This window comes from Narcine bancroftii, chromosome 4 (genome assembly GCF_036971445.1).
Source record: "Narcine bancroftii isolate sNarBan1 chromosome 4, sNarBan1.hap1, whole genome shotgun sequence".
NCBI classification, from domain to species: domain Eukaryota; kingdom Metazoa; phylum Chordata; class Chondrichthyes; order Torpediniformes; family Narcinidae; genus Narcine; species Narcine bancroftii.
Genome location: NC_091472.1, coordinates 219,504,620 through 219,519,861, shown reverse-complemented (window position 1 = coordinate 219,519,861; position 15,242 = coordinate 219,504,620). Strand labels below are relative to the sequence as shown.

The 15,242-nt window shown below is 43.4% G+C and overlaps 1 protein-coding gene across 4 annotated transcripts in view; it reads right to left on the bottom strand.

The window, feature by feature from the left end:
* The window catches only part of LOC138761594 (receptor tyrosine-protein kinase erbB-4-like), a 910,121-nt gene that overhangs the window by 76,270 nt on the left and 818,609 nt on the right, over nt 1-15,242 (bottom strand). For all 4 annotated transcript variants that reach the window (XM_069933967.1, XM_069933965.1, XM_069933966.1 and 1 more), the window contains 2 exons: nt 1,429-1,504; nt 1,155-1,301 (listed from right to left, as the gene is read on the bottom strand). In XM_069933967.1, the coding sequence (XP_069790068.1) occupies nt 1,155-1,301; nt 1,429-1,504 (223 nt within the window). The remainder of the gene's footprint in view (nt 1-1,154; nt 1,302-1,428; nt 1,505-15,242) is intronic.

The following is a 15,242-nucleotide window of genomic DNA, read 5'->3' as shown; positions in this document are numbered from 1 at the left end:
TGTTGGCATCCAACTCAATCTACTCATGAAGGAGCTCACATCCAAAGGAAATGGGCCAATGACAATTTTTCTCAAGCAAAATATTTCAGTAACAATTGGGTCTAGAGCAATGGCTCTCAACCTTCCCTTCCCACTCACATGCCATCTTAAACAATCCCTTATTAATCACAGAGCACCGATGGCAGAGGGAATACTTAAAGAAAAAGGTTGGGAACCACTGTGCCTCGGTTACCATGCCGCCCCTTGTTGGTGGTCATGTTGTGTGACAACTGTCATCCTTGGGTCAGGATAGTGAGGGGCAGTGGGTGGAGAAGAAGCCCTGTGAAATTGTGTTTTTGTCACACAGTCTGCAGACGAGATTAGATCAGGATTTAAACAGCAGAAGGAATCAGTACTGGAAACAAAATCCCCCATGATGAGCTACTGCCTTTACCTCCCCTGACAAGAGTTCCTTCAATCTCTAGGAGCTGTTAATCAAGGCTTTCACTCCATTCAGTCAGAGCCAGGCTGTGCGTCTGAAGTTAACCAAGAAGGTCTGCAGCTGCTGCAGGGGAATGCACTACACAAACATACTGGAGAAACTCAGCAGGTCACACACATCACCCTCAGGTCAAATGTTTCAGGCCTGGACTCTTCGTCAGGTAGAAGCAAAAGCAGGCAGGTACCCGAACAAAGAGGTGGGGGAAGGGGCGGGAGGAGAGGGAAGAGTAAGGGGTAGGGGGGAGGAGCACAGATTCAGAGGTAAGTTGTAGGTGGGTATAAGTAGGAGGGTAGACCGTAGAAATGGTGGGGGAGAGGGCAGAAGGATAAGATGTCTAGCTCTCTGATAGGAGAAGGAATGGAGGGGAGTGGGGAATGGAGACAACCCTCCCTGACACTACTATTTATAAATAATATTTACTTTAATATGTTCTGTGTGTATGCATCGTTTGTCTGTTCGTGTGTTAAATCATGCTTACATTGTTCTGCACTGTGGACTGGAGAATGTTCCTTCTTTGAGTTGTACTGGTTAAATTGGATGACAATCTTAAACTTGAGAGAGACTCAGAGGAGGGGGGTTTATGAAAATTGGAGGTTGATGTTAATGCTGTCTGGTTAAGTGTCTGAATTTGGTTCAGGGAGGCACTACTCCCACAGTAATGAGGGCGACTTACATTTCACCATCACCATGTAGACATCAATGGTGCAGATTGGAGGCTGGGAGAGGCGTTCTCCTTTTTCCAGGATGTCCGGTATTTCACGGGCTGGGATTCCATCATAAGGCTTCCCGCCAAAAGTCATCAACTCCCAAACAGTGACACCTGCCAGAAATATAAGCGAAAGCCTTTCAGTATGTGCCCTGTTGCTGAGCTCCTGGATATCCGCAGGTCAAGGTAAGTGTGAGCATTGGGTAAATACGCAGAGCTTCACACACGCAGTAGGACCTACCGTAGCTCCACACATCACTTTGATGAGTGAACTTCCGGTAGTGAATACACTCCAAAGCCATCCATTTAATCGGCATCTGCAAGGATGTAGGGAAAGATATTAGCAAAGAGCACATACCATCATATACACAACAGAGAGACAACCAGCAATTCCTTTGACCAACCTTAATACAGAAACGCCCCAAACCCTCATTTTCCCTCTTCCTTTGAGTATGGATTATCTTCTGTTCATTTGTTCAAACATCTGCAGTGAGCACAACATCTGGCCAGCTGCATCATAGTGTGGTATAGAGCATTGAATTGGAGGTCAATCCACAGGACCATAGGAATGGCAGAGAAGATCTGAGGACTCCCTCCACCCCCCCCCCACCCCACCGTCGATGTGAATTTCCAGAATTATTTCCCAAAGAAAGCTCGCCAAATCATTGAGGACACTACAATCCACTCAAAGCATCTTCCAGCTACTCCCATTGGGAAAGAGAAACAGGAGTATCAGAGACAGAGCCACCAGGCTGAGAAAGAGCTTCTTGCCATGGGCAGTGAGAGTGCTGAATTCCTATTACAAATCCTCTGTTTCTCAACTATTTATTTTCAACAATAATATTAATATTTGAATAGTTGTACTGTGCTTATGTATTGTTTGTCCATATGTGTGTTTGCAGTGTTTTACACCGAGGACTGGAGAAGGCTGTTTCGTCGGGTGGTACTTGTACAATCGGATGACAAAAAGTTTGATTTGAACATCTATGACCAGAGAGTGATCTGAGGGAGAACACATACATGCACCTGGATGGAAAAAGGCTGATCAGTTTTGTAACTGAGAGGTCATCTGAATCTTTGAAGATGTGACCAAGATGGTTGATGATGGCAGAGTTGTAGATGTTGTACATCTGGATTTCAGCAAGGCATTTGGTAAAGTTCCACACGGTAAGCTGCTCTGGAAAGGTAAACCCTATGGGATAGTTGACTGGATAACAAATGGGCTTCATGGTTGAAAGGAGGGAGTGATGACGGAAGAGTGCCTTAGGATTCAGTGCTGGGCCCATTGCTGTTTGTCATCCATATCAATGATCTGGATGGAAATGTGCAAGGTATGATTAGCAGACGACACTAAGGACTCTGATATCATAGACAGTGAAGAGAGTCGCCAAAGATTGCAGCAGGGTCTTGATCAGGTTGGGCAGGTGGGCAGAGGAGTGGTTGATGGGATTTAATACAGAGAGATGTGAGGTGCTGCAATTTGGAAGATCAAAATGTGGATGAGATGTACACAGTGAATGGTAAGGATCTGGGGAGTGTTATAGAGCAGAGGGATTGAACAGAATAGGTATACAGTACATAGAACATCACAACACAATACAGACCCTTCGGCCCATGATGTTGTGCTGACTTAAACCCTCCTTAAATTTGTCCACATGTCTAATGGTTTCTTAAATGCTCTTAACGTTCCAGCCTCCACATCATCCCTGGCAATGCATTCCAGGCACCCACAACTCTCTGTGCAAAACACTTACTCCTGATGTCTCCCCTAACCCTTCCTCCCTTCACTTTGTGCAGATGCCCTCTGGTGTTTGCTACTGGGAAAAGGGCACTGGATGCCGACCTTATTTTTGCCCCAGTATCTTAAAAGTGGAGTCACAGGTTCTGGCACATATGCTTTCAATAGTCTGAGTAGTGAGAAGAGAAGCTGCGAGGTCATGTTGCAGTTGTATAAGATATGGGTGAAACACATCTTGAGGTATCGGGTTCAGTTTTGGCCACTATTCTGCAGGGAAGAAGTTGCCAAGCTGGAGAGGGTGCAGAGAGGATTTACGTGGATGTTGTTAGGACTCTGGGGTCTGAACTAACAGGAGAGGAGGAATAGTCTGGGGCTTTATTCCTTGGACCGTAAGAGGATGAGGGGTGATCTCATAAAGGTGTATAAAATCATGAGAGGAATAGATTGGGTGAACGCAGAGAATCTTTTGCCCAGAGTCGGGGAATTGAGAATCAGAGGACATAAGTTTAGGGTGAGGGGGTCCCCAGTTTTCACCGCGTATTCAAGGGTGGCCGTGGGTTCTTCCTGGCATACGGTGGAGGCAAGAAACTCCCCCAGAATGGATAAGGGTGCGTAGTAGCCCATCTCTGCATTGAAGTCTTTTTCGGCATGGTGCGAATCCCCAGCAGGACCCAAGGCAGTTCATCCACCCAGTTGGGGCCCTTGAGCTGAGCCATCAAGGCTGCCTTCAGGTGCCTGTGAAACTGCTCCACCTGCTCGGCCTGAGGGTGATGTGCCATGATGTGGTGCAGCTGTGTCCCTAGGAAGTTAGCCAGTGCTGCTCAGAGCCCAGAAATAAATTTCTGGTGGAGACATCACACAGTAGTGTCAGGTTACCTGGGTCGATGGGAACATGTTCCACCTTGAGACCGGAGAATTTAACAGGAACCTGAGGGGTAATATTTTTATACAGAGGATGGTGGGTGTATGGAACGGGCTGCTAGAGGAGGTGGTTAAGGTAGGTACAATGCAATGTTTAAGAAAAAATATAGATTGATACATGGATAGGATAGGTTTAGAGCAGTGGTTTTTAAACTTTTTATTTCCACTCACATACCAGGGATGCTCCGTATTTGCAAGGGATTACTTAAGGTGGTATGTTGGCCCCAAAGGCCAGGCTCAGCCATATTGACTGCCATACGCAAGCATGAAGGCCAGCCCTGTTGCAGTGCCGGAGGCGCATGGCAGCACGAGTGCACTTGGCTCAGTGCCTCCAGCTAGCGGTTGGAGCTGGGAGCCAGCGCGTTCAAAGGAGCACGCACGGTAGTTACGGGCATGCTTAAATATAGGTTCTACAGCCAGCGTCGGCAGTTGGCAATCCGGAGAGGGTGAGTGAGGCGGTGATAATTTCGGTCGACTGCTTTGTTTCACTAAGCTCCACAACGTTAAATAACAAGCGACTACTTTCAATCGGAAGGAAGTCGCGACATTAAGCTGACTGAAATTATTGTAAGAAGTTGGCAGAAAAATTATTGTCACAATGGAAAATACAAGGACAGAAGACAGAAAATAACCCCCTCTTGTTTTGCAATGATATTCAAAATAATATGGTGGTCATCTGAGAAATGTGAAGTTGCCTTGCAGTTTGCAATCCACATCCATCGGCCTGAGTAGTGGCCAGAAAAAGTGTATGAAACTTCTAATTTGTGAGAAGATAAATTTTGTCAATATGTTGGTGAAGCAATTTCTTGAAAATCAGTGACATTTTAGTCAGATGCTGAGGTGGAAAATTGGTCATTAGTAGCAGCACATTACAGCCATTAGAAGTGGTAGGACTCCTGTGTGTTTATGGCATGTTTTGAACACTGATTGGATTTGCTGCTGCTAGTCCATTGGGGATTGTTGAATTGGCTCATGGTTTGCGTGCTTGGTGCTCGAACTCGAAGGACAGTCAAACGTGATGAGGGAAATGGCTGCAGCTGCCGCCGACGTTGCTGAGGAGGTGCAATGTCGTGAAGACATGAGGGTTTCAGATCTCAGAGCCAAACTGAAGCAACAAGGGCCAGGCCACACAGGTGACTAAGGTGCTCTTGTCGCGAGACTGAAGCTGGCAATTAAAGAAGAGGCAGCTTCAGTCACTGGGAGTACAGACTCCGCGAAAGCACTGTGGATGATGTCAGCTGATTCTCAAGTCAGTGGCATGGAAATGGCTAAAAATGCGTCACAAAATTACGGCAAAGAGGACAAAAGGGAAGAAAACGTCCAATTCGAATTTGAAAAAGAGTCAGATTCCCGGGCAACAACCGACGTGCTAGCAGAAAACAGCATTATAGCTTTGCTTCAGATGAGTGGTCTTACTGGGGCTGGTAAGGATAACGGAAAACTTTCAATAGTGTCTACAAATTAAGGCCAAGAATGGGAAAGCAATGGTACGTACACGTACATTTCTTGAACCAGGAAGCAGGGAAAGCAAAAGAAGTTCCAAAGAGGGCTTGGGTGGGTGGGGCTTCTCTTGCTTCAAGGGCCTCATCTCTATATATAAAGGTTAAGGCCAAGATGGCTGCTCTTTAAGCTCAAGAAGATTTGCTTGATGAGAAATTCTTCATAAAGGAGCAGCAAGTGGAATAGGAAGACCAGTTAAAGAGGCAGCAGAAGAACTAGATGAAGCAGCAAGTGGAACCAGAGCAGCTAAGGAAACAGCGATTGGAGCTCAGGAGAAAAAGGGAACAATTGGATCGGAAATCCAAACGTTGCCGAGAGGCTGAAGTGAAGGTACTGATGAGTTTAAAAGATTCTGTTGTTCAAAGCGACCTAACTAAGAGGTCTGATGGCATGAAGCCATCAAATGAACTAAGAATATTTGGGGCTAAGGCAGAGCCCTTTGTACCACGGACTCAAGGTACGCATATAGATGGACAAATCCTCCCCGAGCACAAGCCCATTCCCCAGAGATGTCAACAGGATTTCGGTTGTGAAATACGATGAGTTATGGGAAGAACAAAAGACTAAATAAAAAATTCACTTCTGAAGAAAAGGAAGAAGATTCAAAGTGACAATAAATCAAAGGCATCTCAACCAATAATGAAGGAATTACTTTCATAGATGAAAATGAAGTATTAGAAGATGTTGCAAATACTGCTGGTGATTATTCCTGTGTAATGGAATCTGAGGCAGGTCGAAAACAAATGACTGAGGCCAAATCTGAAAATAGCTGCTGTAGCCCAGAAGCTCCAGTAGACAAGGTCAATGAAGAAATCTCGCAACATGCTGCAAAATTGGCAAACACAGAAAATTGTGCCGGTGGAATAAAGGAGCAGGTGACTGACAGTTTGGTGCGACCGCCTTCGGAGAATGAAATGTTGGAAAAGGACTTGGAACTACTGGATAACCACGAAAACAGTAAACAGAAATATTTTAAACTTTGTACGGTACTTGAAAACAAAACTGGATTTCAAAAGGATGAGAATGAATCCAATAATTCTTCAGTTTTGAAAGTGACCAAGGGAAAGGTCCAGAGAGTGGATGACAAGAATAAAGATTTAATTGTAGATAGAATTTGCAAAGCCAGAGAATGGATGAAAATAATAACGGCTGAAGAAATTAATACAGTTAATCAGGGAAGAGATTCAGTTTGATCAAGATGTTTTAGGATGGAGAAGGACATACATCTTTTGAAAGAGAAAAAGTAATTGGTCAATAACACAGGACAGCTGACTATAGAAAATAATCAAGAATGTACCTTGAAGACCCAGCTAATAACGATGCCATAGAAAGAGAGATTACATTTCAGTAATGTAAGAAATAAGATGAAGAAACTTTGAGTTTACTGCAGTGGACTGAAAGCAGAAGTACCAATGATCTTCTAACTCAAGATCAAGTTTGTAACTTCTCAAAAGATAGAGAATTACTTTCTTATTGAAAGAAATGAATGCAGAGAGGGTCTAGTAGAAGGCTTTAAAATAAACCGTCAGAAAATGAGACTGAATTGGAAGTTGTAAAATTGAATTTGAAATTGCAGGGAAAAGCAATAGAAGCCAGAGTGGCTGAAAAGGCTGCAGTTCCAGTTAAAGAAATCTGTTGCAGCCATAAGTGGAACCAGTCTCCTTCATGACAGAAGGATTCTACAAATGCTGCGGCTGTTGACGAGCTTGAAGAAAGAAAGTGGTTTGAATCTTACCAACTGCGGAAAAGGAAGAAAAAAGACGAGCAAACCTGGTGCAGGAAAGGTTAAGGAGACTCGTTTATTAAAATCGAGGGGATCAGATAAATCTTCAAAATCCGGTTCTGAAAGTTCAACTTCTTCCCATGAGGAACTTGAATGCTGGGAAAAGGAAGAAATCCGAATGACCCGCTGAAGACGTAACCTCATGTTAAACTCAAAAGAAAAGCTGTGTCTATTCTGTCTGAGGAAGATCTGAGTTTTGCTGTGTGATGGATTCCACAATAGATGGAGGGACTTTAATAAGTACAAACTGACTTTATTTTGTTGGAATTTGTGTTTGTGCTTTGCCCCATTACACAGACTGTCGAGTAGGGGTAAAAATGAAAGAAGACCTGCGTAACGTTTCAAATGTTAGGTAATTAAATGTTTATTATATTGATGTATTTTTTATTTGCTTTTCTTTATGATACTAATTATTATAACTAAAGCCATAGTATCTTATTATAATAATTAACGGCCGATGTCCAAAAAATCACCTTTGATTGTGGTTGGGCAGTGTCCCATTGGTCCCCACGGGCGTTGGTGGCATCCCAAAGGGTAGGAGACTGCACATGACCATAATGACTGCCGGCTGCAGGTGCCGGCAGGCGCATGCGTGAAGGCGGGTGCCATGCTGAAGGAGCAGGGCGGCGCATGTGCGCTTGGCTCAGTGCCTGCAGCTAGCAGTTAGAGCTGGGAACCAGCGTGCTCAAAGGAGCACACGCAGTAGGTTCAGGTGCTTTTAAATATAGGTTCTACAGCCAGCATCGGCAGTTGGCAATCCAAGGAACATGAGTGAGGCGGTGATGATTTTGGTCAACTGCTTCGCAATGTTAAATAACAAGTTACTGTACATGGTCTGTTAAATAAGAATGTTATAGGGACGTTATAACAGAAAGTTACTTGTGAAGATAAATAAGTATTTTACCCTTTTGTATTTATTATTAAAGATTGAGAAAATTCAAATGGGCTTCGTTACTGATTTATGCAATAAACGTGTGACAGACAAATAAGTGCCTAACTTAGCCACCAAGCAACTATTGTTAATTGGAAGGAAGTTGCTACAGGGACTATACCCTATTCTTGCACTATGGCAGTCACCTGAGGCATTGTTTGGTTCATTTGTTAGTCCAAGAAGGTGCCTATCTATAAAATTGAAACCTGAAAGTCTCTGGAGAATGGGGATAAACCCCCCCCAACATGACGTGCATCCTGATTTCTGCTTTTATGCATGACTGCATCTACCAAGGAGGCAAACGCCAAGTATGACAACCTGTCGAGGTTCTACTTGCTCCCAGCAAAGTGAAGGGTGGGCCTGGGGTCGCTGCCATCAAACGGTCCATGTCTTTGGAATTTCCACACTACCTGTCCTTGGCAGAAAAGTAACTGCCTCTCAAGCTCTTCAGAAAACATACAAACACCTTACAGACAACGCCTGATTTGAACTAGAGTCGCTGGTGCTGTAATAGTGTTGCACGCTAACTAAGCCTCCCTGAATGGGTTCATGACTGAGAAGGCTGTGACCCATGTCCTATTCCCAGAGACAGCATCAAGTACTGATGGAGGATCCAATGTAGTACTACGTGACAATAATGGAACCTTTACCTCTATCTTTTACTTATACCTCAGTGAGAGAGAGAGAGAGAGAGAGAGAGAGAGAGAGAGAGAGAGAGAGAGAGAGAGAGAGAGAGAGAGAGAGAGAGAGAGAGAGAGAGAGAGAGAGAGACCTTGTAAATATAGGTTTGCAAAATGATGAGGAATCTTGGATTTGGGGTATGTTCGCAGTTTTTTCTTAAGGTTAGTGATTCTCCAACTCAAAGGCAGAGGTTTAAGGCGAAAGGGTGTTTTCACTCAGACGGTGGTCTATATCTGGAACAAGCTTAGACATAAGGTATGGTAACGGGCCATTTCAGCCATGAGCCTGTACTGACCCAATTACACCTAATTAACCTACACCCCCGGAACATTTCGAAGGGTGGTAGGAAAATGGAGTCCCCGGGGAAAACCCACGAAGACACATGGAGATCATACAAACACCTTACAGACAGCGTGGGAGTCGAACCCCAGACCCGATTGCTGGCGCTGTAAAGGTGTTGTGCTGCACTGTGCGCTAAACGTGCCACCCAGAAGAAACTATAGAAGTGGGTACAATTAAAATGTTCAAAAGAGATTTGAACATGTATTAGAATAGGAAGGGTTTAGTAGGATAGGGATCAGATGCCGACAAATGGAACTTGACCTTTTACAATTAATGTCATTCCCTTTTATTTCTTCTTCTCCTTCTACCGCTATAGGGAGAGTTCAGGAATGCGATCAAGCTGAGATTGAGCCTGACAGAAAGTGTCATCTTTGTGGAGAGGTTGAAGATCCATCATTGTAGCCTTAGGACCTGTGGCAACAGCTCATTCATGCTTTATCTGTGGGAAGTCCTTGCCTGTAACAATCGAGACTAATGAGGACTATGGGCAGGTGGGAGTGCAGGGCATTTTGCGACAGCTGGGTTGGAGTACAACATTTAGGTTACTCTTTTTCATTTAAATTTTAAATTTTATTTACAGCATGGTATATAATCATTCCAGCCTGCAGTGTCCAATTGCACCTAAATTAACCTGCAACCTTGTATTATTTGGAGGGTGGGAGGAAACCGGAGCACCCGGGGCAAACCTTGCAGAGATTGGTACAAACTCCTTACAGGAAGTGCTGGATTTGAATCTGGGTTGTTGGCACTTTAATAGCATCATGCTAACTGCTATGCTAACCATACTGCCTCCTTTAACCTCCCCTTATTCTAGTTCGGCTCACCCTCTGTCTATTACTCCTCTACCACTTTCACCCTCGTATGTCTGTTTGATTTCCTTCATCAGTGAAGAGGTTTGCTCAGCCCTTGTGGGGATGTTTTAGATCTGCCCCAGCAGACTAAATCTGCTGAAGTCCTGTGAGGTTTGTCCCAAGCAGTTAGCGAAAGGCAGAATGCTACTGAGACATTTGCAGAAATGGTTTCAGTGACCTAAATGCCTTTCTGTTCAGCCGTCTAGCAAGGAGTTGAAAAGCTGTGCCAAATACTGCATGTAATCACCAATTCCATCTTTGCCTAGATGTTCTGAATCATTCCTCCAGTCAGTCGCTGGAGAGAATGACCAAAAACATTGTCGCAAAGGTTCGGATTCATTTCCCCATTGAAAATTATTGATGCATGCACAGGCACATAATTATACATTACATATGCTTCAACAGGTAAGCAGTCTCCGGATGTGACAGTGAGCTTAAATGTGATCTTTCTTTTAAAAAGAATGATGGATGCAGGGGAATGTATAGAACTGTCATCTCAGCTGAGATAATCTACAGGAATAAATTTTAAAGAGCTTATAAATGCGGTGTGTCACTGAAGTGGGACTGTCGACCAGAAATATTGGAAGATGTGACTTACTTTTTATGGAATAGAAACCAATTGTAGTCACGGAGTCATGCAGTACAGAAAGAGATTGTCCTCCCCACCAGGTCCTGCTCGGGGGGCACGGTTAGTGCTATGCTATTACAGTGCCAGCGGATTCACAGCTGTCTGTGAGGAGTTTGTACGTTCTCCCTTCTCTCCCCCCCGCCCCCCCACACACACATGTGGTTTCTTCTGGGCTGCTCCGATTTCGTCCCATGTTCAAAGATGTACGGGATTAGAAGGCTAATTGTTCACATGGCTGTAATTAAGTGGCTTGGGCTCATGGATCGGAAGCTTTATGAATTCAATAACATTCGGTCAGTTAACTTCTGGAGCCTTCAGTATCTTGACAATTCAATTCCTTGTTCAGATCCTTGCTGAAAATGTAATGAGAGCACCTTTCTCCCTCATGCACTCGGTCAGTGTATTCAAGCTACCCCTGGACCTACCCCAGCCTTGTCTCATTGTAAAACAGTTCATACAATCTACCTCTTTTACACCCCTCTTAATTTTGCATAGCTCCCGAGGTCTCTCTCAACCTCCTTTGGTTGAAGAAAAAAAACCCATTATGATTGAAGGATGGCAGGATATTTTACAGTCCAGAAGATTCAAGCATGATGGAGGAGGAATGAAAAGAGGTGGAAGCTTTGTTGTATTGATTGAGGAATTATCTCACTGTTGTAATGGGAAAGGATGTCCTGAAGACACTTCAAATATTCATGATATAAGTGAAAAAGGACACATGATGTATATCTGGCTGAGTTCTTACATGGGAGAATGCAGGACAACTGAGACACTGGCAAAGACTGTAGGGAAAGAGGGATCAATGGGGATTTCCACCTGGGATATACTACTCGATTTCTTTGATATCCTGGAGGAAGATGTGCATTACCAGGGAGCTGAGGAAGAGGATTAAGGCTGCAGAGGTTATGGTGGTGCCGGAGGGGGCAGTAAGATCTATTGCCTCTCAATATCTCACTGGGTGATCTCTTCATTTGCTTTTGCAAGGCAAACAAAGGAAAGATTTCCCTCTAGCTTGTGTACACAAATTGAATCTTGTCTTTGCAAATGAAGTAATATTTGCAAAGTTGGAAACAAATCTTGACTAAGCATTGAAATACACACACACACCCATGCACACACACACACACACACACACACACACACACACACACACACACACACACACACACACACACACACACACACACACACTTATGCACACCTGCACACACCCACATATATTTTTTAATTATTATAATTTATGAGAGGCATAGAGTGAAGAGCCAGCACCTTTTTCCTGGGGCACCAATAGCAAATACCAGAGGATGTCTGTTTAAGGTGAGTGGAGGAAAGTTTAGGGGAGACATCAGAGGGAAGGTTTTTCACACAGAGAGTAGTGGGTGTCTGGAACGCATTGCTGGAGGTGGTGGTGGTGGCTGGTATGATAGGGACATTCAGACGATTCTCAGTTCAGCACATGGATGTAAGAAAAATAGGTTATGGGTGTGAGGTAGGGTTGAGATTGTTATGGATAGGTTTACATAGGTCAGCACAACACTGGGCTGAAGGACGTACTATGGTGGAATGTTCTATATTCTCTATAGTTTGGAATTGGATGGGGTTGTTTTGAGAACTCCCATCAGCTTTAATTTTAATGTGGAGATCCAGGATGATTACAGGCCCTTACAACCCATGAGCACATGCTGCCAAAATGCACCCACATGATCAATTTACTCATTGATCCCTTACGGCCCTGAAATGTGGGAGGAAACCGGAGCCCATGATGGATGTGTGACAGGCTTCATGACCTCTTTCTGTCTTGTTATAAAATATGAATATGAAACACTGATATGTTGCTTTGGAGAGGGCCATTGTCTCCTGCAATCAAAGACCCTTCTTTGAGTAAGGGACACATAATAGAAACTGCCACAGGCAGGATAATCCAGGCACAATTATTGTTTGGCACAGACTAGAAGAGCCTGTTTTCTATGGCGTAATGTTCTATCGGTCTATCGATAACAAAAGTATAAGCGACCAGCTTGCATCTGCTGAAACTGTGGTGAAGTGTTGTGGGACAATGGCGCATGTGAGGGAAGGGTGTCGAGGCATTGGGAAAGGTGCAAGCAAGATGGAAATGATGAGGTCAGAACTGAGAGACCCTGGCTGTCAGGAAAGGTGGATAAGTTTGGGGCTCTTTTCTCTAGAAAAATCAAGGCTAAGGAGAGAGCTGATGGGTAGACATGCTGGGGGTGGGGGGGGGGGGGGGGAATTTCAAAATTAGGAGTTGCAAATATACAGTAAGTCATTAAAAAATCCAATCTAGAACTCCTTCCCAAGGCGAATGGTAGAAATGTGTCATTTGTTACTGCAGGCACCAATGCACTGTTTGCACTTTTCTTTGCACTAGGATTACTGTGAATAAAAGGGGTGGCACAGTGGCATAGTGGTTAGCACAGCGCTATTACAATGCCAGTGTTCTGGGTTCGAATCCAGTGCTCTCTGTAAGGTATGTTCTCCCTGTGACCTGCGTGGGTTTCCTCCAGGGGCTCCAGTTTCCTCCAACATTTCAAAGACATACAGGGTGAGAGAGTTAATTTATACATATGGGTGTATAGTAAACCCATGGTTTCCAGCATCTCTGGGGACTGGTAGATGTTAAGTGAATTTTCCGGTTGCTTGAGATTGCCTGTTGCATGATTGGTGAACTGTCCTCTAGGGGGTGCCAATTTTAAGTTTTCGTATTTTTTACCTATTCATTTTGTGCGATTTTTTATGCCAGTCACTTAAATAGGGGATTTATTATCGAGGCTCCAGCTGGTGGCCAATACATTTTTGGTGTTGCCCCTGAACAACCAACCTTTCTCCCACAACCTAACAGTTATTTTAATCTGTAAAAACAGTTCTTTCTGGGAATCTTTTTTATTTTCCCTCTTACCAGTTGTACTCTACCTTTTTCTTTCCACTCACATACCACTTTAAGTATTCCCTATGCCATCGGTGCTCTATGGTTGGTAAGGGATTGCTTAAGGTGGTATGCGGGTGGGAAGGGAAGGTTGAGAATCACTGCTCCAGACCCAATTGTTACTGAAATATTTTGCTTGAGAAAAATTGTCATTGGCCCATTTCCTTTGGAGTTATGAAACCATGCACATAACGAATCAATTAGGGACGATTAAGACAGTGGTTTTTCACCCACATCCCACCTTAAGCAATCCCTTACTAATCACAGAGCACCAATGGTATAGGGAATACTTAAAGTGAGATGTGAGTGGAAAGAAAAAGGTTGAGAACCACTGCTCTAAATGCCAGACTTGCGAAGTGGTAGGACCATTCCTGAACAAATGCAAGGGAAGAATGGAAGTAAAGGTTCCAAATCAGAACTTGCAAATCGGTTAAAGAAACTCTCACAAGATTGGAAGCTAAGATTGATAATTTGAACTTGCGTTACATGGCACAGGATCAGAAAATTAAAAAGTTTCAAGGCCATTCTGAAGATTTATAAAAACAATATAACAAGCTTTCAACGGACTATCAAGATCAGTTGGAGTGTTTTTAACTTTGTAGAAAAGTTTATGCTTTTACAGAACAGTTTTGAGAGACTGCAGCTGACTTGCAAAAATATAAGCTTGAAGCTATCAACATAGATAGCCGAAACAGGAGAGAGAATTTAGGTTTTGAACGATGTGCCCAATCCAAAATTGGAGGTTTACTCAAAACTCCTTTAAACAACTCAAACAGCATGTCTGTAAAGAATTAATTGATTCAGAGGTTTCAGTACCTTCAGGAAGTCCAAAATACGTAAATTCTCTCTCCTGTTTTGGCTATCTAGGTCGATAGCTTCAAGCTTATATTTTTGCAAGTCAGCTGCAGTCTCTCAAAGCTGTTCTGTAAAAGCATCAACTTTTCAACAAAATTTAAATACACTCCAACTGATCTTGATAGTCCGTTGAAAGCTTGTTATATTGTTTTTATAAATCTTCAGAATGGCCTTGAAACTTTTTAATTTTCTGATCCTATGCCATGTAACGTAAGTTCAAATTTTCAATCTTAGCTTCCAATCTTGTGAGAATTTCTTTAACCGATTTGAAAGTTCTGATTTGGAACCTTTTCTTCCATTCTTCCCTTGCATTGGTTCAGGAATGGTCCTACCACTTCGCAAGTCTGGCATTTAGAGCAGTGGTTCTCAACCTTTTTCTTTCCACTCACATCTCACTTTGAGTATTCCCTATGCCATCGGTGCTCTGTGATTAGTAAGTGATTGCTTAAGGTGGGATGTGGGTGAAAACCACTGTTTTAATCTTCCCTAATTGATTCGTTATGTGCATGATTTTATAACTCCAAAGGAAATGGGCCAATGACAATTTTTCTCAAGCAAAATATTTCAGTAACAATTGGGTCTGGAGCAGTGATTCTCAACCTTCCCTTCCCACCCGCACACCACCTTGAGCAATCCCTTACCAATCATAGAGCACCGATGACATAGGAAATACTTAAAGTGGCAAGTGAGTGGAAAGAAAAAGGTTGAGAACAATTGGTACAGAGGGAAAATAAAAAAGATTCCCAGAAAGAACTGTTTTTACAGATTAAAATAACTGTTAGGTTGTGGCAGAAAGGTTGGTTGTTCAGGGGCAACACCAAAAATGTATTGGCCACCAGCTGGAGCCTCGATAATAAATCCCCTATTTAACCTGAAGTTAAACT